At 36.3% G+C, this 24,664-nt stretch overlaps 1 protein-coding gene across 1 annotated transcript; it reads left to right on the forward strand.

Moving 5' to 3' along the window:
- Nucleotides 1-1,368: 1,368 nt before the first annotated feature.
- Nucleotides 1,369-22,333, forward strand: LOC118742410. Its single transcript, XM_036474469.1, has 2 exons — nt 1,369-1,798; nt 21,140-22,333. The coding sequence occupies exons 1-2, from the start codon at nt 1,757-1,759 to the stop codon at nt 22,139-22,141; spliced, it is 1,044 nt and encodes a 347-aa protein (XP_036330362.1). The 5' UTR covers nt 1,369-1,756; the 3' UTR covers nt 22,142-22,333.
- The last annotated feature ends 2,331 nt before the right edge of the window (nt 22,334-24,664 follow it).

The raw sequence follows: 24,664 nt of genomic DNA on the forward strand, positions 1-24,664 counted from the left end.
ATTGAAAATGCCAAGTGAAGCCAAGTCTTTCGCTACCTGGTCTTTCCATCGCATTAGGTGCCTCCTTTTTCCTCTGCAGGCACCAGCGGGTTCCGAGTTGAATACTTTCAGAGCAGGATCGTCGGTTTAATTCGCTGCACTATGCCGTCGCAAAGCTAATACAGCTCATCACTCCATCGTATGTGATACTCGCTATCGCCAACACGTAAAGGCCCGTAAATCGTCCACACATGAGCGACTTATAAAGTGTGGTTCTCGTGCGGCGAGAGAGGACTTTACTCCTGAATTGCCTACTCATTCCATAGTAGCCCTTGTTGGCAACAGTGATCCTGCGTTGGATTTCCATGCTGAAATTATTATCGGTTTTAATACTGATTCCCATATATGTATGTATGTATGTAAATATATACTAATATACATATCGTCGTTTAAAGTACAAAACCGCGTAACTGACATTGGCTGCCAAAAATTGGATTTGCTCACACAAGCTCTTGGCTCAATCCTTATCTTATGAAATATACTAGCCAGAAATGCGATTTCTTTATAAAAAAGAGAAACATTTTGAAATGTGAGTGTTTATACTCTCTAAAAAATACATTTATGCAACCTCACATACGCGGTTTTGCTTTCTGTCGATACGCGGTTTTTTACTTTAAACGGCGATATATATGAACATATATTTTGAAAGCCGTGGGAAAAGCTGCAGAAATTGCCCAGTAACAATTTTTATGTTGATTTTGATTTGCCAATAATGAGCAACTGATTGTCAAAATTTGTTCCTCGCCTAAATTTTCTCGTAGAACGTGATGCTCTTTCATAAACAGAAACACGCCGCATTAGTTGCCGCTCGAATACACCCCGTTTTTTTCTAATCGCAAAGCTGGAGAACAGTTGTACCATTTTTTTTTTAATTTCAGACACCTACTCAGACTTACCGAATGGTTATAGGCTAAAAAAAGAAAATCAATATACATATAAACCGGGCGAGGCACCTCCCATACAAACAGAATTTTTCATACTGAATATCTCTAGAAGTGTTCATGGTAGAGTACTGGAACTTGGTTCGGGGATGTATGAAATTAATCCCATACTCATGCAGAAAATTTGGGGCTCTTATTTTACGAGAAATGAGAATTTCCACATCTAATTCTCAGCTTTCACATGCTAAGGGCCAATTTTCAAACAAAAATTAAATGAATAACGCCTTGCCGGACAGTCTCTAAATTTTGCTGCAGGGTCTTTGCGATGACGTTATTTTTAAGAAATACCATGCGTCTGCGCATCTACCAACTTGGTAAACGCAAACAAAAGTCTGTCAATGAAATATACTGGAATGCATGTGACACACAACCATTTGCGTTTAGCGAGTCCTTCTTTCACCCACAGATTCACGTGTTCATGCGTTTCAAAATGCCGTCGACAACACACAACAGAAGACTATGTAATACTTTCAGTGTAGCTAGCTGTTCATGGCCGGCAGTAGTAACACGTACTTGTACGAAATATGTTCTTAGTCGCCCACACGAACAACTTTCAAAAGTTAGAATTTATCGAAAATATCCACTCGTGGTAGTTTACGGCTCGTTTTCGTTGCGTGAATCAACTTTAGTCTGCTGATTAAATAATCAAAAACTCGACATTAACGGTAAACTATAAAAATACGTGCAATTATGAGTACTGTGAAATATCTTTGATGACAGCTGACCGCTGGAATGTTCGTGTTTTTTGTTGAGGAATCCCACAAGCAAATAGGAAAATGTCACAACTATTGAAATTAACAAAGAAATCTTGTCTGAAGGTGAGCCACCATTCAATGGTTTCATTCTTAAAAGTGAAAGTTCTGTGCCGGGGTAAAAATCAATAAGACAAAGCGAATTTTATAAAGCCAATGCGAGAAAATAAAAGAGGTTACAAGAAAAAGATTGTATAATATACATACATATGTATGTATGTATGTTAAATAAAAAGGAATACGAACAAACGAATGTAGAAAGTAAATATGTATAAAAGAATGTATGTATGTATCGAGCACTAACCGCCAAAAAGAAACAGCAATTTCTTTGAAAATTTTATTTTTAATGCAGAAATGTAGATGCACTAGGAACATTTCTGCATCAAAAACAAAATTTGTTGGCGATTAGGCCACGATATGTTCGTACATAAGTGTAAAAATGCTCTTTGCCTAGCACACAAACACTGCAAAAAATTCGACAAATTCGGGATGGCGCCAGAAGCAATTATAAAGGAGCATGCGACTAATAGCACTTTTGATCTCTATATGGAATGAACTGTTCGCTTAACCTTAATAATACCCATATGAGCCTAGTTGCGACTAATAACTGCCCAATTGCTTTCAAAGTCATAGTACCAGAAAAGCCAATGGTGTGCTAATATTGGCTGGTATTTAGTGGAGTTATAGGAAAACCTCTTCGGTATAGATTCATAGAGGAAGCTGCAGTTGAAAATCAAAGACCTGACAGGGATTAGATTTTTTTTCACATTTGTGGAACATAATTGTTAACTCGCTTTGCGGCAAATGGAATGATAGGCGTTAAGATTATCGGCTACAGAAACACACTTTGTGTATTTGAGGCATAGATTATCATGTTCAATTCTTCTGGCGGAGTCTAACTATAAGTTTCTCAATTCCATTACGGGACGATTTAGGCCTCGTTCAGTCTGAAATTTCAGTTATCGTAGATAATGTCTTAGTTATAGACTGGCTGGAACTAAAGTTTTGATTTGGATTCCAGCTCAAATTGTTGCTGACAAGGACATAGAGATCACGTTAAAAATAACAAATAAGTCATCGCCTGTCCTATGGGATTCCCAGGAAAATATGTCCTGGAATGGCATTGGAAAAACAAAGTTTATATTATCTTGGAAGAAAAACTATATGTTTAAAAGGCCATTATCTAATAGCAAAGACAGACGCAAACGTTGATCCGATTAAAATTGTACCCTTACAGACGGCATTAACGCGGTTTAACTAGTAGTATTTCCATTTAATTTGTTTTTAATTCGTTCATTTTGGGGTGATTGACTTGTTTTTTGCAAACCGGCTTCAATCGGTTTTTTAAGTTTTGGCGGTTTTTTTAACTTTATTTTTTTAATACCGAGTAAACCGGATTTTTACAATCGAATAAACCGGGATTTTAAGTAGCTAGTTTATTTAGATACCAAAAACAAAACATTCTAAATATTTATTTCATTGAAAATGGTACTAGTACATTTTTATCAATTTTATATCTGAACTAGATCGCCCTCACCCGCTTCGCTGAGTGTATGCTTCATTGAGTAAAATTTATTTCAAGAAAACTTAATTAAAAAACAGGAGGTTTAAAATTTGTTTAACCATCTTCAAAATATTTTCAAACTAAAACTTTCTTTGTCATACTTTTTCAATTAACGTATCCCCTGAACTGAATTTGAGATTTTAAACAGATGGAAACTTACATGTAGTATTGAAATGAAGCCCTTGAAAGCCCATTTCGATGGATACCCATATTATAATAAATCATTTAAAATATTGAATAGTTTGAATTTAACCTTTTAAAAAGATGGCAACCTATGTGATACATATTCAAAATCATTTGGATTCATACCAAACTTCTATACTAATACATATTTTGAAAACCGTTTTTTATGTGTTCGCAAAGATCGAAACCGAACCGAACGGTTTTTTTTTTTGAAGTTTCAGACGCCTGCCCCAGATGCCCCAAGAATGGTTATAGGCTAAACAAAATTTCGATGTGCATATAAAGGCAGCGTGGCGTGATTTTTTAAAGGGTGGCAGCCCTCATCCATGAGTAATTAATGATTTTATATATCTCCATACAAAGTTCCAGTAATATGTCCAAAATATTTCCTGAGTAATGCAGTATGAAAAATTCCGTTTGTATGGGAGGTGCCGCGCCCCCTTGTCTAATCGAGATTAAATCTGTCCTATATTTTAAGTTGGGCTAAATGCCAGCAGTGTACACAATTTCATGATGATCGGTTGAGTAGTTAAAACGTGAAAGCGTACCAAACAAACAAACTCACTTTCGGATTTATAATATTAGTAAGGATAAGGATACTGGAAAAATATTTCCACTGTACCAAATTATAAAAGGAAAACCGAACAAAAATCTGTCCTTGATTTTTTGTTGTAGCAGTTTACTAAATTCCATCTATCGCCTAAATGTTGTATTTATTCTCGTCTAATGGCAGGCTCAATACCAGGGTATGGGCCGTAGGTGACCTGATGTGTGTTGGACATCTTATTCAAACTGGACTTAACAGTTTAACCTGTTATAACATACCGAATGGAGTTGTGTCAAAGTAACTCGAGCCTTAAGAAGCTCTTCGTCTGCGATAGATGGCGTTGGGCTACGATGATGGAATTCAAGGAATGAGAGCTCACGAAGGTGTTGACTGATTCTCGCTGAAGGACTTATCTATAATAGACTATATTTGTATATAGTTAGTCTAGTTCAGCGGATGGTGTATTCTCGTTCCCAAGTCATTCGGTCATACATGCCCGAGTTCTTCCCGAAAAGGATGATCTAATCTTGTCAAGAACGGTGGATCAAATTAAATGTAAAATTTTTTACAATTTTTTTCTGGTTTACTTGTAACCCAAAATACTTTGAAATAATTTGGCCTTTGTGATTTCCAAATTAAAGCTATACCTATTTTTCGCAGTCATTTTGAAATTTCGGTTATGATATCTGACAAATAGCAAGTGTTACCGGTTTGCCCTATTTGTTCTTAATATGAAAATGGGGATCTAATTTTTTTCAAATTTCGATTTTTCGAATAACTCACAAGCCTGTTTTCGCAAAAAGGCGAATAATCGAACGCCCTATTTCAATTATTATTTTATTTTTTATGCAATTATAGGTGTTGCGAGCTTTTTAATAAAATTAAACTCCAAAGATTTCAATCAACTAATAACACCGTGTGACAAAAACCATACAATTTCAAAATACTCGAAACAATCAATACACTCTCGAAACTATGGGCCAGATAAAGTGAAATTGCGTATTTAATTTTTCTCTCTGACGTCGAAATTTTTTAAAATAACTTTAAAATTTCAAAAATTTGATTAATTAAAGAATTATTTAACTCTTAACTCTTTGAAATTAAAAAAAAAAAAAATTAAGTCTTTTGGTTCACACGGGCCAATAGGTATTAAAAAAGCCGAAAGAATCGATATGGTACTCATTTAAAGTATCGCTGGAAAAATATCGGGTACCCATTATTATCGGAATAAAAATACTCGATATGGCAAATATCGATACCAAAATCCAAAAAAAAACAAATAAATATCTGAATATTGGTGTCGTATGTAGGCCGCTGTGGTTAGTGATTAGACCCTCCGAGCGTATTTCTGCCATGAAAACCAGCTTCTCATAAAAACGCCCTTTGTGGCACAACATCAAGGCGCACGCAACAAATCGGAGAAGAAGCTCGGCCATTGAGGTGTTGACTTAAACACCGAGACCGCGTGTTCAAATCCCGCCACATGCAATCCTAACGATAGAAAAAAATGTCTGTTCATTAAAGCCCAGTTTATATCGGGAAGAGTTGATAATCACATTACCTTTGTAAGTCTCCTTTCACACACGTCAAGTCTTGAAAGCAATTTTTTCGCATTCTCTTTTGTGTTTTCTATTTGCTTCCAGACGCGACAACTTTTATTATTTCAGGTTCTTGGTTCTTTAAATGAGAGGTATCTATACTCTTCCCCTCCTTCTCACCTCCTTCGCCTTGGAACAAGCAGACTTGAAAGCAAGACTTGACGTATCTGAAAGCTGACTACTTTGAGTTTATGACATTTAATACGATACTAAATAGAATTTTGGTACTCGATTCCAAAAAATATTTTAAAACTATCGAGTAAAAAATATCGGTATTGAATGCCAAAATTATCGATATGGTATCGTATCGTATCGAAATTCGTGTCCCTAGCGCCGTGTTCAACATATGTATGTTAAGCGCGTTGATTTTTAATAACATAACAAACGCTTTTATTTCCCAGTAGCAGACCCGGCTATTTTATTGAAACTTTTTGGTCCAACATTTTCACCAACAATTCACGTTTACGATTTTCATTGGCACATTCGTCTGCTAAGATTATGGTTTGGTGGCCATTTGCCGCTTTAAATAACCTAAGGAAAGTGTTATATCCGGTTGTGCGGAATTTCTTAACACGGTTATTCGCAAAGTGAAATAAATTTTTTCCTCTTCACTCCCTGGCGGCAACAATGACCCGGTTCTATAGTGAATGTCCTAGAAGCTTTAGAAGCTAAGTTAGTGGCAATTTCAAAATGGGTGCGGATCATTGTTCTACAGAAATGCAATATACATCTACGATATACTCAATGGTGCAACAGCTCGATTTAATCTGACCTTCACGGCCCCTTTCTCACTTGGCTATTTTTAGTAATAACTTGACTTCAGCACCACTTGGCAGCACGTTTTTGCAATAGTATTGCATACATATTTAAAACATTAGCCAAATCGGATCATAAATAAGAGTTTTAGTATTAACTCAACTACAGCGTCAACTGTCGGATTAAATTGTGAAACTAAACCATCCAGAGACACACTCAAACACACACAAAAAGTTTCGTTAAAATCCGTACAACCATTTAGGAGGATTTCACTCACAAACGCACCTACAGAAGAATTATAAATACATTCAAAGATAGCTAAAGGTCAGTACGTTTGTAGGCCTCACACCCCCTTTTCAAATAGCCAAATTTTCTCCATGAGTATGGGCTTGATTTCAACTATATACATATCTCCATACGAAGTTCCAGTACTGCACCATGAATACTTTCAGAGATATGCAGTATAAAAATTCGATTTCCATCAGCTGCCCTCTTTCTTCATGAGTATGCGATTGATTTCGTATATCTCCATACCAAGTTCCAGAACTCTACCATGAACACTTCCAAAGATATGTAGCATGAGAAATTCGGTTTGTATGGGAAGTGCCACGCCCCCTTTACATATAGATTTTTTTCAGCCTAAAACCATCCTTGGGACACGTGCGGCAGGTGGCAGTTTCAAAAAAATCGGTTCAGCCGCTCTCAAGCCTTGCAAAAACTAACAAACGGCTTTCTAAATATATATTAGTTGAGATATATTATATATTATAATTATATTTTGACAGTATCCGTTGTTTCTGATTGGCGCAAAAAAATCTTGCCTAGTGACGAATTCGCCCCTTGATATGGTCGTTACTTAAAGCTATTTATATTCGAAAATGCATGAAAATTGGAAAACAGGAATCTATAAGCTTATCCAGGCAAAAAGCTACCTACGTACCGAATTGTAAGCAAATCGGACCGTAAATACGATTTCTTCGAACAGATCGGTCCCCTGGTCCACTTCTCGGACAAAATGGATCATATATGCTAAAAAGCTACCTACGCACAGTGTAAGATTTTACCCATCTAGCTGCTTTTAATTCTGTAATTCGAAATCTATTGAAGATAGATCAATGAAATTTTTCCCAAGGTACGTTATAAGATAGGCGAAGCTTTTTACAAAAAATTGGTAATTTATAGTTACTGTCATGCTACCCTATTATATAACTGCAATTTTTAAAAATGCAAAAACTGAAATATTTAACTAACTGCAAAAGCTAAAATGCCCAAAATTGATATTTAGAATTTCCCTATAACAAGAAATTATAAACTGAAAAAAATGGGCTTAAAAATAAATATATATTTTTTTTAATTATGGGCGTGGAAAATATCGATAAAAAAGTCCAGTTGGTCAACAAAATTCCGTTATAAGTTCAATATTTCTTACTCTATTTACAAAACTCGGATACCATTGGAAAGGTAATGAATCAGGCTTTCTCTATTCAAAACGAAAATATAAGAATTTGTCTCGGTCGAGATAAAATGCAAATAAATTACTCGAAGAAAATGAAATTCCCAGTTGGCCAGAAAAAAAAAATTTCATCAGAACCTGCACTTTCCAGCAGCTAAAATTATGTTGTTTAAAGTCTAAGAGGAGTGGCAAATAAACTGAGATACAAACTTTATCGAATAGTGGCGGATAACGAGTTTGCGGGTCTAATGAAATTAATAAATTGCTAAAAATAAATTTAAGTTAACATCGTTTTACTTTAACATGGAATACTCAGTCCTAGTTTACTAAAATCCCAAAAATGTATATTCATTAAAAAGAACATACCCAAGCAAATAAGACCAAAATGGTATTTTAGTAATTGTTGCATAAATCACATAACACCGACAAAATAAACATTGAGATTCAGTTTCAAATATAAAAGTTTAAATATTATTGTGCTCGGTAATGTTCCAAATCAAACCCCGTCGCGCCATACACTTTGATTAAAATTGTTTAGTTGTTATTGTTTCGTATTTATCAGGCATTTCTAAAAACATTCTTGACGTTGTTTTCAAATTTGGCGACCCAAAATAATGGAATTAATCTTTTCTAGAATTTGGAAATGATACACTGTGCTACGTACCGAATTTTAAGCAAATCGGACTGTAAATACGATTTTTTCGAATAGATCAGTCCCTGGTCCACTTCTCGGAAAAAATGGACCATATATCTTAATATATGCTAAAAAACTACTTACGTACCGAATTTTAAGCAAATCGGAAAAAATGGGTCATATATGCTAATATATACTAAAAAGCTACTTACGTACTAAATTTTAAGCAAATCGGACTATAATAAGATTTTTTCGAAATTTTTCGGTTACCGAAAGCTCTTTGTATACAAAATTTCATGAAAATCGGACCAGCCGTTCGCGAGATTACCTGTTACAAAAAAAAAGGAACTTCTCTTTATATAATTAGTATAGATATAGATTTAGCATGCAGATGTGCTCGAAATGTTAGCAAAAAAATTATTAAAACTCAACGCGAACTCTTAGCGACTTGCAACTTGCACTTTATTATACTAATTTAGTAATCTATAAAACTGCATACCCAAAATTTTTATAAAAACTAAAAACAAACAAAATACTTTTGGTAACTTTTTTTTATAACATTTCAAATTATTACTTTTTAATTTATTTTTTATTTTAGGAGAACCCTACAATTGTTTTTAACTAGTTTTTATTATGAAATTTTTATTAGCTGGAACAGAAGAATCGGTCTTCTTCAAAATTGGCGCAATTTCTGCACTTTGCAATGGGGCTCAACTAGTCTCTTGCAAATTTTATTAGCTTTCATTTAAAAAAATAATTAATCAAATCGGTTGAGAAATGAAGGCTCCAGTGAATTATGAACATTAAATTCCATTTATTGACCACTGTGCAGTGTAGGTGTGGTTCCTAATGCTCAGCTAATTCTTATTTTACAAGTGTAGCCTTCTCTAGTGAGTTCCGCCAGATAAGGGCTCCTTAAAACAATATAGGCTTAAATCTGGTTTCCTAGATGGGCCGATAGGGGGGCTACAGCAGTATAAGGCAACCGAAACCTTTCTTACCCTTTCCACAATATTAGGCCTGTCTAGTTCAGCCGCCGTTGATCGCCCATCTAGTTACCTGGTTCAGATAACCTTGAGACAAATCAAAAAGGGTGTTTAGAAATCGTCCCTTAACCAAAAGTTTCACATCATCTACATAGGTGACCACCCGACAACCCACTTTTTCCAGTTTCTCTAGAAGGTCGTTTACAACCGCAATCCAGAGCACTCTGCACTGAGTGCAGGCGCTGTTCCACATCGCCGCGACTGTTCTGCCACGAAGTAAGCTGTAGATAAGATTGGTTTTAATCTCCAGATATTGACTATAGCGTCTGGAGTGACATTGTTGAAGGCCCCCTCTTTATGTGTGAAGGGCTCCCCTGACTACTTTACCAATGTGTGCAGAGCGGTATTCACCGACCTTTTCGTGCATTAAGCTCTTGAAAGGCAGTCACGAGGGATCGCGTTTCTTATGTGTGGGTCTATCAGTCTCTCTAGCGTTTTTAGCAAAAACGAAGAGAGACTGATTGGCCTAAAATGCCTAGGGGAAACATATGCGCCTTTTCCGGCCTTCGGGATGAACACAATACTGACTACCTTCCAAGCCTTGGGTATGTAGCCGGTTCTCACGCAGTTCACATAAATAGGATCCAACCAATTCCACGACACCTTCAGAGACCTCTACAGCTGCGCAGGTATGATGCCATCGGTCCCCGGCGGCTTTAATGGTTTGAATGAATTTATCGCCCATGCCACGTGACAATCATCCAGAGGATCGGAGAAGTGCAGGACCTGGGGGGAGATTCTGAAACCAGTTAGCGACAATTTTCGAATCGCTTACTTTTTGACACAAATCATTTATATCATGCGTCAAAAAGTGCGATAGCGATCCGAAAATTGTCGCAACTGGTTACAGAATCTCCCTCCTGAAGTACAAAATATCGCAAAGAAGTACATTTGACTGTACTTCGAAGTACGAAGTACAAGAGCGAAAAAAGAAGTACTGTACTTACGAAAGAAGTACGGTTGGTCACATTACGTATATGTGACAACGGGTTAGTTTTGGTGATACTTCCCAAGTCTTATCAGAGACTTCACTCTGTCTGGTGGACAATGGTGGACTTCAGTGGGTTTATTGACCAGCCCTTTTGAGCACATGAGCAATCAGTTATGTATATTTACATCTTTACGGCCACCGTTATACGAAGGCACGATGAAATATTCGTGATACTCGGTTCCGTAAATTTTTGGAGATACATATTAAATATTTTTCGCAAATAACTATTAATGTTGCGAAACCTACCAAAATCCAATCTAGCCTACCAACCTACCAAATGGAAAAAACCGACCAGTTTTGGTAAGAAAAGCCCATGTTTGGCAACATTGAAGGCAACTCCTTTTACTGCTGTCGAAGGCGTCTTTGAGTTTCCAAACTTTGGCGTATTGTGAATACCTGGTCTACCCAATCAGTTCGTTGACGGTGGGCTTCAGTCTTTCACACAACACGCTCGATAAAACTTTTTAACCTATGCTTAGAAGGCTGATCCCGTGGTAGTTGGCGCGAATGGCGGGTCACCTTTCTAGTGGTTGGGCAGTGCGCACTTAAATTGCAGGCGAGCACCTTATCAGCTCCTCATCGCTGTACTTGAATAGCTCAGCTGACAGGTTGGCAAACTTAAGGCCTGATTATGGCAACTTAACTTAACTTAACGCAACGTAGAACTTAGAGAATCAAAATGAAACAGATTTCGACGTGGTATTAAGTTACGTTAAGTTTCTGCTGTTCAATTATAACCAACACCCATTTAACAGAATTTTTAAGATAGAGCCGTAAGTTATATTAAGTTGCCATGCTCAGATCATTAGACATACAATATAAAGAACAAGCTTCTTTATATTATCAATGGAAAATTACCTTCTCTTGTCGTTTAAAATTATAATTAGAAAACCTGCTTTCCACATCCGTGGATGTATTAGAACAATATTTAAATAAACTTAATTCTGCTGGGGAGTACTTCGATAGATCCGTACTCCTAGTTGTGGAGCCAATAAATAATACATCTTTTATATTAACAATTCTACCAGCTATCCTATTCTACAGAAATCCAGAGTGCTTTCGACTATGGGGAAGTTGTACTCTGTGCCTTCCTTGATATACATAGAAGGAGCTTTCGACAACACACACACATGAGGCTGTATGCCTGCACTAGAGAAAAGAGGTGTACAGGATTCTACATATTCGAAGATGGACAACTTCTCTTCGTGCTGTCGAAAGCGGCTTTCAAATCGACAAATAGATGGTGTGTGTCGATCCTATTCTCTCGGGTCTTTTCCAAGATTTGGCGTATTGTAAATACCTAATCTATGGTAGATTTGACCTTATAACCTATGCTTCAAAGGCTGATTCCGCGGTAGTTGGCGCGAATGGCAGGGTCGCCTTTCTTTTGGATTGGGCAGAGCACACTTAAATTCCAGGCATGCGTTCATCTGACCGTGTTCTGCATAAGAGGTGATGCATGCACAGCCGCGTAATCGCTATTCGTACCTCGTTATAGTCAGGCGGTGGGACAACTACTCCATCGTCTACGACTGGGGACTTCGGTTCGTCTTCTCCACTACTTTCAGCGCTGCTACCATTCAGTAGGGTTGAAAAGTGTTCCATCCATAATGTAAGTACATTCTGGGCATCGGCCACTGGTCTTGAAACCTTCCGTAAGTCGCCTAACCCTCTGGTTGAATTTTCGGGTGTTCTTGCTATCTGCCAGCATCTCAAGCTCTTCGCACCCACGTATTTTGGCCTCTCTCTTCTTATTGCAGAAAATGCGTCAAGCGTCCTTCTTTAGTTCCCTATAACGGTGCCATATAGTTCACGTTGCGCCCGATCGCAGCGTGGCGCTATAGGCGGCGTCTTTTTTCTTGACATTCCTCATCGTAACAGTTGTTCTTTCGGGCTCGCTGAAATCCAACTACTTCTTCGGCGGCGGTACTTAGTGATCGGGAAATGTGGTTCCACTGCTCGCGTATGTCGGTTTGTTGAAGAGTGCGCTCTGAGAGCAGGTGTGTGAGTCGAGTGGCAAATAATTTGGCCGTCTGTTGTGATTGCAGCTTTTCGACGTTAAGCTTTCCTTGCATTGTCGGGCGCACATTTTTTGCTGCACAGAGACGGGTGCATATCTTGGCTATAACAAGATAGTGGTCCGAGTCGATGTTTGGCCCACGGAGTGTATCTACGTCTAAAACGCTAGAAGCATGCCTTCCATCTATAACAACATGACAGCTATCTAGCTTGGTGGATGTTCTTATGCTGGAACATAGTTCTACACATTACCATGTTTCGGGCCACGGCGAAGTGGATCAGCCTCAGTCCGTTATCGGACGTTTTGTCGTGGAGGCTGAATTTTCCGAAATTGGCGCCAAATATCCCTTCCTTGCCCATCTTGGCATTAAAATCGCCGAGCACGATTTTGAATTCGTGTCGGTGGCATCGCTCATATGTACGTAGCGCATGCGCACAGATGAGCGAGATGTTGAAAAATCTCGCTTTGATGCGGATTGTGGCTAGACGCTCGTCCAACGAATCCAACACCGAATTTGCGCTCCTTCACGTGGCACCTGTAGTAGATGTCGCAAGGCTTCACACCTACTTTTCCTTGCCCCGTCCATCGCATTTCTTGGATGGCGGAGATGTCAGCCTTTGTTTTCCCGAGGACATCAATCAGCCGGGCAGGGCACCTTCCCCGTTAAGGGTCCGGATAGTCCAGGTGCATACCCTCAAATCATAGTCCTTTAAACGTTTGCCGTGGTCGTCTCAAAAAAACGGGGTCTCATCCGAGGCTTGTAGGAATTTTCCATTGGGCGGGGTTTTAGCGTGGTGGGACCCAAACCCAGCACACGGGAAGTTTTATGCCTTTTCACTTTAGCTCGCTCCCAAACGGGTTTAGTTGCTACCCAGCAACAGAGCTGTGTAATGATTAAATCAATTGAGTGTGCATTCCCATTTTTTTCATTTCAAAAATGTGATTGTTTGACATGGTGAAATAATAACAAGGTGTTGTCAGTAGCGACGTGTTTGTTGTAATTTTGACAAGATCGGCATGCTTATTTTCAGTGCTGCCGATCTTAATTTTTTATAATGCTATTAGTTGGGAAATTGTATTTAAAATACTCCATTTTAGTATTTCATTTTATCGGGATTTTTAAAGAACTTGTGTTTTCAGAACGATATTAATATTTAAAATTGCTGGATTTGTATAATTTTTGTCCTCAAAATATAAAATATGAAAGATATCGTAGTTATCAATGGAAAAAGACGTACACAAAAATCGTATGGAAAGGCGATTTTTATATTAAATATCTTTTGCTGCATTGCCATAATATCGAGCCAAATGGACTTCTGATACACTAGAATAGAGCGGCAGCATGGTTAAAGACTTCGCTTACATTATCGATATTTATGTGTTTTAATCTATATGTCAGCCGCTGTGGCGTAGTGGTAAGCAGTGCGCGCTCCACTCCGCAGCAGCCGGGTTCAAGCCCTGGTCAAAGCAACATAGCAAAAAATATAGAAAAAAGGTTTTTTCTTAACAGTGGTCGTCCCTCGGCAGGCAATGGCAAACATCCGAGTGTATTACTGCCATGAAAAACAGCTTCTCATAAAAATGCAATCGCCGTTCGGAGTCGGCGTAAAACTGTAGGTCCCTCCGCTTTGTGTGACATCTAGGCGCACGCCGCAAGTCGGAGGAGAAGCTCGGCCAAATGTGTAAGCGCCAATCTATTATTATTATTACTAATCTATTTAAAAAATCATTTACAGTTTTATAGGAAATTGCCTTATTTTACGGCCTGTACTTTTTTAAAAGTTACAATATATGTGCAACCTGTGTGGAGCTTACGATACAAACATATATTCAGGCTTATAAGCCTGTAATTAAACATTTTTCTACATTTAATTTGAAATAGTATGCACGAACGGATTAAAAGTGGTAAATAATTAGTACTTTCTCTACTACTTTAAAATGCGTGACCGGAATAGACCTGCCGAAAAAGTGAGGTTAAGTTTCTGACAACACCTTGTTATTATTACACCATGATTGTTTGATTTAAAAAATTTAACAACCACTCTTGAGATTGGTTACAAATTGTAAACACAAAATATGTAGTGTGTTATGGAATGCAAAAGAAAAACTCAATCATGTATGATTGTACGTTTATGTGATTACAATCTGTCATTATCATTCAGTACTAATAGTATTTGTTGTATCAGGGTTGAGTTTTTTGTACTCAAAATGTGAAACCAGAAGATTGCCATCTACCTTAAAATAAGTAAACAAATAAATATTTGCTGCTAAAATATTTTTCTAAGTGTTTCGCCGAGCTTCTCCTCAAACTTGAGGCATGAGTTCTGTTGTTGTGACACAAATGGAGATACCTACATATTTAAGGCAGAAATATACACGAAGGTTTGCCATTGCGTGCCGAAGGACGACTGCTATTTTGGGTTATGATCTGACCAGGTATTTAACCCTGGTCCTATGGAGTGGAAGTACGCACAATCTAATCACTCTGCTACGGCGGCCGCCGTATTAAAAATTATTAGTTTAATAAATAGATATAAAAATATTTATATTTGGTAACTCTTAGACTTTTCTTTATTTGTAACAAATGACAGATGTAAACAAAATAAAAAAATAATTGTAATTTTACAAATTTAAAGCAAACGGGCGTTCTTACAAAAAAAATATAGTTAGGGATCGAATTGCGCATATTTTTTTTAAATACCAAGCGCCTCCAAGAAGTGTTAAACCACTAAATAGCTTAAAAAACGCTTTCAAAAATTCGAAACGAGGGTGAAGTGCAGTGTTCAATTGCGATCGAAATTGCAGGCAAAATTTGTGCAAACCAAGATCCCCGCTTCCCACTGGTGGTTACATAATACTTGAATAGCCTTAATTAACATGTGCTTGTTTTGAGCACGAACGGCTAGTTGAACAGGCATGTCTGAATCGATTCCCTTCATCATTCTTAGCTATTTGATGTGCATTTTTATTGTTAGGTGTTGCAAACAGACATTTTAGGAACTAAATGGGTTCTAAAATCTCTGTACACAAGCGCACTTATTTTTAACAGTTTCCAGTTTATGTAATATTAATCAAAACAGCTTTTATTTATTTTATGTATTATGTTATTTCTGGAAGCGTCGAATACAAAAAAGGGCTGTGACTGGGTTTATGTAATTTAAAATTGTATTGATGATTACTAATAATAATAGAAAGGCGCTTACATATCGACGGTCCTGATTTTTTGTTTCGTAGTTTAGAAATAATATGTCTTGGAACGTACTTATTCCGGATAATTTGAAATTTAATTATTAAATTATTATTTAATTATTTAAGTTTTGTGCTAATAACAGTAAAAGTACCAAAAAAAAGAGAAAATTCTGTAAAATTTAAAACTATTAATTACGACGATTAGGTATTGAATAAGTACTTTTAAAATGGTATCCTTGAAAATTTGCAGTATTTATTTTTTAAAACCAAATAAGTTAAGGATTAATATACACAAGACCATATCCTTAAATTTCGTCCTTCTACTTTAAAAGCTTAAAACATAAAAATAATTAAAAGGGTATTTTCAATACCAATTCGTCCTTGTGAACCATAAAAAAAAATAATATTTTCAAATTCTAAAGAATTTTACTTTCATTTAGTACCCATATTTGTATTCTAGATTGCATTGAATGTTTTTGTAAGTTTTGAATACTATTCATGTCTTTGAAATTTCAAAGTCCTCAAAAAAGTCCTGACACCAGAGAGAAAAACTTAAAACGCAGTTTCATTACATTTGGCCCCTATTTTCGTGGGTACATTGACTGTTTCGTGCGTTTTTAAATGTTTTTATACCCGAGCGCACTTGTGCACAAGGGTATTATAACTTTGTTCACATAACGGTTGTTTGTAACAGGCAAAACGAATCGAGATAGATATAGACAAATGTATACATAAATGCTCAGAATGAAAAGAGAAATCGATTAAGCGGTGACTGTCTGTCCGTCCGTCCGTCCGTCTGTGCACACGATAACTCGAGTAAAAATTTAGATATCTTAACGAAACTTGGTACGTGAACTTCTTTTGGGCGTGGGACGGATGGTATTGAAAATGGGCGAAATCGGATAATAACCACGCCTACCTCCCATATAACGGTAATTTTAAGAAATACGAAAACTGCGATATTTTAGTAACTACTGAAGATAATTCACTCAAAATTAATACTTACAATGAGTTTCAGACGGAAAACATGAATATTATAAATTTTTGGAAAATGGGCATAGCCACGCCCACTTATGGTTACATGTGTATATCTTGGTAACCGCTGCACCAATTTCTTCCAAACTTGGCACAGTTGTTGGCCTTAGTACAGCATACTAAATGGCTGAAAATTTTAAAAATCGGACAATAACCACGCCTACCTCCCATATAACGGTAATTTCGAGAAATACAAAATCTTCGATAAATCAGTAAATATTGAAGCTAATTTATTCAAAATTGATGATTGCAACAATTCTTTACCAAGAAATACGTTTATGACAAAATTTTGGAAAATGGGCGTAGCACCGCCCACTTGTGATCACATATATGTATCTCGCTAACCGTTCTAGCAATTTGTACCAAGCTCGGTATGGTTATTGTGCTTGCCACATAAAAGCAAACCGTTGAAAATTGTTGAAATCGGACTAAAATTGAGGCCGCTTTTCATATAACGGTAAATTTCAGATATGCTTGAAATTTCAATATTTCGAAATTTAAGGACGCTAATTTACTCAAAATTGATATACCCCGGCTACCACCTAGCGGTAGCTTTCGGAAAGGTGGAAAACATATATTTAATACTTGCGCCGGGTATTTAATGTTCGGCTCCGCCCGAACTTAGACTTTCTTACTTGTTTGTTTTTACAATGCATTGAATAAACGTTATCTATATTAAATGCATGGTATACATCAGGGTGTCCAGATTGTTTAAAAATAAAGAGCAATTTCTGCAAAAAAAAATCGCCAAAAATCGCTAATTTTGTTTTTAATAAAATTCATGAAATCGATTTAACAAATCTTTTATTTTAAAAATTAGATCTTGTTATCATATAGTTTTTAAAACCAAAAACGAATATGGGCGTTTCCACCGGAAGGTCCACCACGACAAAAAAAATAAAAATCTTATATCTAACGTATTTACGGGCCGATTTGTCTGCTTTTTAAAATATATACTGGCTATGTAAGTAAAATCATGTTTGCTTAAAATGGTCTTCCTAGGTGGCGCCAAGGTTGAGATATTTCGCAAAACCGTATTTATGGTCGGATTTGGTTCGAATTTGGCGTATGTAGTTGAAACATAATAAGTCATAGATTTCCAACAAATTCACCCTGAATTGGCGCTGAAGTCAAAATATAAAGTATATTCTACATAAAATTCATGTTTTATTTGCGTTAAAAATTCATTTAAAAGCAATATTAACAAAAATATAACGATGGAAATTTATGTCACGTGACGCCACGTCACGTGACGATTCACGCTTGGGGTTGTAAAAGAAAATTGAAACAAGTTGCATTAATTCAAAAACCTCTAAAAACAACTAGAATTGCTCCAAATCATATTAAAATAGGTTTCATGAAAATAGCCATCCACAATTCGCAGTTTTGCGATTTTGTAAGAAAAGAAAAAATCGACTTCCATTTTTTGTCACGTAACGACACTCTCTTTAAATGCATATATTTCAGTACCAAGCAGTTCGATTGTTCTCATTTTTCGGTTAAGTATAGAGCTAATTATGTGCTATACAACGGCTCAAAAAAGTTAAAGAAAACAAATGGTACAACTGTCACGTATGCGAAGTATGAAAATACCCATATAATACCTTCAGAAGGTAATAATAAATAACACAAATCGCTTATATAATAGTGATGTACAAACAATTTTCTTAACAAATACGCATACTTTTTAAAAATATTTGTTTCAACACATTTTGCAATAGGACTGCGCCATTATTAAATTTATTATTCATATTAATTGATTAATCGCATAATCCGCTTTTAAGAGATCGGCGCTAAAAATAAAATAAAAACCTATAATAATGCGATATCAGCTATATCTTTTGTTGCCATATATTGATCTATTCAACCTTGATAACATACTGTTTGATATTGGAAACGTTTTGCAGCAGAAACTATTAGCCTTCATATAAAACTTTATTCGAACTATTGAATTAAGGCTTTCCAACCTCATCCTATTTCAAATCTTAGTTTTTGTTGAATTCTTTACCGAAAAAACGCGCTCAACAAAAGCATGTCAGTGCGGCAAGGATAATAATACGAAGGCTATTTTACTTACATATATTTCCAAACATTTTATTGCCTGTTGCGGTTTCTAATTCGTAAGCAATTATCCAAATTTCTTCATAGTCGGATGGAATGGTTCTGAAAAAAGTTATTCCATGGACCATGGGAAAGTTAAAAGATTTAAATATTCAGTTTCCGCTACTTTTCTTTCCTTCAAAGTCAAATAGTGAATTGGCAGGTCCCTGAAACTCGCTCTCTTGTGATTCACACACCTTTCTGGTGACAAAACCAAAGCTTTTTGAAAGTATTTAATTGAGTAGGTATTCGTTTCAAAAGTTCTTCGATTTTTGACAGCATATTAGCTTTTTAAGTAAAGTTTATCACGCAGTTCATTAGCCTCTTATCGTGGAAAACTAAGTTTTGTATATTTTTATAATTGGAAAGAATTTATTTGAAGGGAAAAAATCGCCAATGGCGATTTCATAAATTTTTTCGCGCAAATATACAAAAAAAAATCGCCAAATTGGCGCGAAATCGCCAAATCTGGACACTCTGGTATACATTATTTTTACCACGTATGTAACTTATTCATAAATTTTAGTAAATCCCCGTCATTTCAAAACCTGACTTCAGTAAAATACATCGGACAAACTTAATATAAGTCAGTAATTTTTCTAAACTGTTTATTTTGAACTTTAACTTAAGGAAAAGTGGCGATTTTTCCATGAGTATCTGCACTCTGATTCGCAAATCTAGATTCGCCATCAACACCATCTTGTATAAATTCGCCTTGGCTTTAAGGCTGAGCGGTTGGAGAATCGGACTTCGACAGCTCGTTAAAAAGTGAAGTTGGCTAAAGAAATGAATGAAACCTAGAGTTGGGCACTTTAGTTCTTTGAGTGAACCATTCAGTTGTAATTCACTCACCTTAGTGAACTAGTTCTTTAGTTCATTCAGTTCATTTAGTTCAAATGGCGAATTATCATCTTATTATCATACATATGTATTACATACAAAACAAAAGCTTTGGTAATTTGAATTCACAGATTACTTTTACAAACATAAAAAGCGCACACAAATAAGTTTAGGAACATAAATCACATAAAAACTACGCAGTTTTTTTCAATCGAAGGCATACATTTGCAGTAAAGGTAATATTCTTAGCATTATTTTTATTACACAAAAATATTTACATAGTTACATACGTAGCATATTTAATTTTAACATCGTTTCAATCATTTACAGAGTTTTCATATAAATAAAATACAATGTACGATATGTAAACACTTACATATTCCTGTGCAAAAACATTAAATTAGAAATCTTGTTTGATTTTAACTGCGTTCTACTCTAGTTTAGTATGTAGCTCGTTCGCAAGGAATTGAAGTAGCAACTATGCAAAAGTGCTTTAAAACGGCACACGTTCGTGTCAAGAATATTTGGACCGCGGTCCAAAATGAGAAATTGTAGCACTGACAAATATATGTAGTTCAATGAGAAGACCGAACTAGTAAGCTAGTTCATTGAGGTGAACTAGTTTTTTAGTTCAAGAACTACCCAAGCCTAGAAGAAACCGTTAATGCTGCGTTTTCGTACTAGTCAAATTTTCATATTTTCAAGATTTGTGGCTACTCTTTCGGTAAGTTTTTGGCCGAAAGTACTCGAATAAACTTGTAGCTACTCCTTTGCTAAGTTTCGGTCGGAAAGTACTCAAATTGTTTTTTTTTTCTTCCCATGACATCGCATTGCCACGGCGGCAGAGAACGCAACGTTCTTATTAAACTTATCTAACTTTTTTAATAAATATCAACTTACTCGAGTAAGTATCGAGTATTTCTCTCCGATACATTTGTAGCATCGATACTTTTCTTCGATATTTTTAAAGAGTAAATGAATCGAGTACATGGCGATATCGGAACAACACTACCCACTGAACTAATTTCTCCACGTAAAGTCTTGTTCCTTTTCCACTTTTTCTTGTAAACCCAACTACAATCAACCAGCTATTCTGCTGCTATTTAAACTTGATCATGTGGTTTTTGTTGTAGTTGATTTTTTCGTTAATACATATTGTATTTTTAGAACGCTTCACTTTAGGTGTGCTTGTCCTTAAGTTATTTGTTTCAGATAATTTTCAAAAAAAAAATATCAGGAATTTGGTTAGGGTTTTAGCCGAACTGGATAATTAGCGAATACATTCACTAGTGCTGCAGGTGTATGGGAGTCTATATGTATGTGCAACCAATCCCTTGTAGTATATTTGTTTCATTAGACACCCATCGCAAATACTTTCGTGGCTTACATACGCACTTGTAACTAATTTTTATAAAACAATCACTGGTTTTTATCCTTTCCATCCTTTTTAGATATTTCGGAAAATCGCACCTCTTAAGCCGTTGTCTGCGAGGAAACTTGAAGAGGAAGACGAGATCTCCAATGTTAATCACGGTGTGTCATCATGTTACGAAGAACCACCGCCGGCTTCAATACCTCAGCACCCGCCAGAGAACGAACTTAATACTAAGCCGCGCAACCTCAATGAAGATAAACCCGTCCATGATTTCGAGACTTCATCAGCCTATGAGGCTGACGGTGAAGACTTTAGCTTAACCGACCACGAAAATAATCATATTCTTCAATGTCTGACGTCACGACTATTTTTGGCCTCTGATGGCTATGAGTTTCAACGCTTACAGCAACTGCGCAGCGACACGGTCTCGGAGATAGTGTCGTATGAGCCTGAATTCGATGCGCGCGAAATGGTATTTGAAAAAGTCAAATACAATAAGCACGTGCGCTATTTCCGTCGCACTCCGTCCACTTTGAGTTTAGATGATGTTGATGACATCGCACATAGCAAGAGCTCACCAAGCATTGATCCGTTGGCGGATCCACTAAAACGAGCCGACATTGGCGCAGCAGCGCAGCGCAGCTACGAGTACAATGCCAGCGATACTAATCAACCACCAACCGTCCATTATATTTCACAGTATATACCCGCATATGTGCCTATGAATGTAATGAATTTAGAAATTAAGAATCCTGGAAATTTTGAGAGAGTTGTTATTGCAGAGCAACGCGACCGCTTTGACAAATTGATGCCCGTTGTCAAATGGGACATTAATGGCAATTCGTTGGACGACGATTTTTACATTGATGACAGTTGGAATGATGATACTGACATACATTGGAATAATAGAAAAAGTGAAAAACGTGTTTCTCAATTCAAGTTGGATGCTGAGTCCCAAAAGTCCAGTTTTCGTTCCAGTTCCACGACACTGGAAACATGGCTAGACGAGGATTTGTTGGGCAGTTCGCTTAATGAACGGCGCCAATTTACGGCCAATATTTGCCGATCTAAGGTTTAAGCTGTTTTGTAAGAGCTCAAATGGCTGATGTTGTGAATTCAGTATATTAATAAAAGTATTTAATAGTATGTATTTAATTTTATTCAATATTTATTATATTTAAACGCATAAACAATGATGTATTCTTAAAGCTTGCATATATTTACATTAAAACTTTGTACCCATACGTCTAAGCATTAAATTGTGTCTTAAATTAAGCAATAAGAATTGTTATTTGAAGTACATACATGCTCATGTACATACATACATAGTATGTATATATGGATATACATAAAGGTAAATATAATGCGACGGAAAGGTAATGTTATAAATGTGAATCGTTTCCCTCCACAATGCCAGACTTCTTCCTGTGGAGCTTTCTGAAATCTCGCAACTAGCGGTAAAAAAATGCCAATTTGGCTCTGATTTGCCAGTAACAATTCAAAATGGTGTAAAACGGGCACAAATGTGCATTATCTCGAGAGGAGGTGTTTTTACCGATATAATTTTTCAACTTAATGTCATCAATTTTGCATCTTCAAATAAACTTTTCGTGAAAAAAGAATTTACATCACCCGAGTATTAACCAAAACGGTGGGTATAACCTATGTCATAGAAAATTTAGTGAACAAATACATTGTTCTGCAAAAATTAATGAATTTTAAACAAATTTTATAAATAACAAGTAAGAAAGTCTAAGTTCGGGCGGAGCCGAACATTAAATACCCGGCGCAAGTATTAAATATATGTTTTTTCACCTTTCCGAAACCTACCGCTAGATGGTAAGCCGGGGTGTATTTCTGAAATTTACCGTTATATGAAAAGCGGCCGTAATTTTAGTCCGATTTCAATAATTTTCAACGTTTTCCTTATATGTGGCAAGCACAATAACCACACCGAGTTTGGTACAAATTGGTAGAACGGTTACCGATATACATATATGTATGTGATCATAAGTGGGCGGTGCCACGCCCATTTTCCAAAATTTTACCATAAACGTATTTCTTGTTAAAGAATTGTTGCAAGCATCAATTTTGAATAAATTTGCTTTAATATTTACTGATTTATCGAAGATCTTGTATTTCTCTAAATTACCGGTATATGGGATGTGGGCGTGGTTATTGTCCGATTTTAAAAATTTTCGGCCATTTGGTATGCTGTATCAAGGCCAACGACTGTGCGAAGTTTGGAAGAATTTAGTGCAGCGGTTAACGAGATATACACATGTAACCATAAGTGGGCGTGGCTACGCCCATTTTCCAAAAGTTTATAATATTCTTAGTTTTCGTCTAAAAATTGTTGTAAATATCAATTTTGGGTGAATAATCTTCAGTAGTTACTAAAATATCGCAGTTTTCGTATTTCTGGAAATTACCGTTATATGGGATGTGGGCGTGGTTATTGTCCGATTTTTTAAATTTTCGGCCATTTGGTATGCTGTATCAAGGCCAACGACTGTGCGAAGTTTGGAAGAATTTAGTGCAGCGGTTACCGAGATATACACATGTAACCATAAGTGGGCATGGCTACGCCCATTTTCCAAAAATTTATAATATTCTTATTTCTCGTCTAAAATTATTGCAAATATCAATTTTGAGTGAATTATCTTCAGTAGTTACTAAAATATCGCAGTTTTCGTATTTCTGGAAATTACCGTTATATGGGAAGTGGGCGTGGTTACAGTCCGATTTTTCAATACCAACCTACCTTGGATTAAGGGAAACCTACATACCAAATTTCGTTGAGATATCTCAATTTTTGCTCGAGTTATCGTGTTCACGGACGGACGGACAGACGGACGGACAGACAGACATGGCTTAATCGATTTCTTTTTTCATCCTGATCATTTATGTATGTATCACATCTACAGGCCAAGCGCTTTAATCTGACACCCCAGTTTTAAAAATCGAGCGAACGGTGCAGATGTTTTAGGCTGCACAAAAAATGCCTTCGCGTATTATATATAATAGATAGATATCGTCGTATGTGAAGTTGTAGAAATTATTTTCTAGAGCGTAAAAACACTCATATTTCAAAATGGTTTTCTTTTTTATAAAGCAATCGCATTTCTGGATAGTATATTTCAGGACGAATGGATAAGGATTGAGCCAAGAGCTTGTGAGAGCAAATCCAATTTTTGGCAGCCAATGTCAGTTACGCGGTTTTGCAGAATGACGACACACGGTTTTGTACTTTAAACGACGATATGTACATATGTATATATGTTTGCAACATTACATTATATTACACGAACAAAATCAAAATTAAGTCACTGTCGCCGAATTTTTCATCGCCAGTTTCACTCCGAAAATAATTGAAAGTAGAATAAGGTGTAGAATATGTTATACCAGTGGAAGTGGAAGATAAACTGGAAGTAAATTGGCAAATGCAACGGAAATGGTTGGGACGCAAATAATAAACATAAAGATAAAAATATAGTTAAATATGAAGATGAGGATAGAAATAAAAGTAAAGATAAAGGTAGAGAAAGGGAAATAGAAAGAGAAAGAGAAAGAGAAAGAGAAAGAGAAAGAGAAAGAGAAA

Source organism: Rhagoletis pomonella, unplaced genomic scaffold, assembly GCF_013731165.1.
Source record: "Rhagoletis pomonella isolate Grant_MI unplaced genomic scaffold, Rhpom_1.0 Rhpom_scaffold_00007, whole genome shotgun sequence".
Classification (NCBI taxonomy): Eukaryota; Metazoa; Arthropoda; class Insecta; order Diptera; family Tephritidae; genus Rhagoletis; species Rhagoletis pomonella.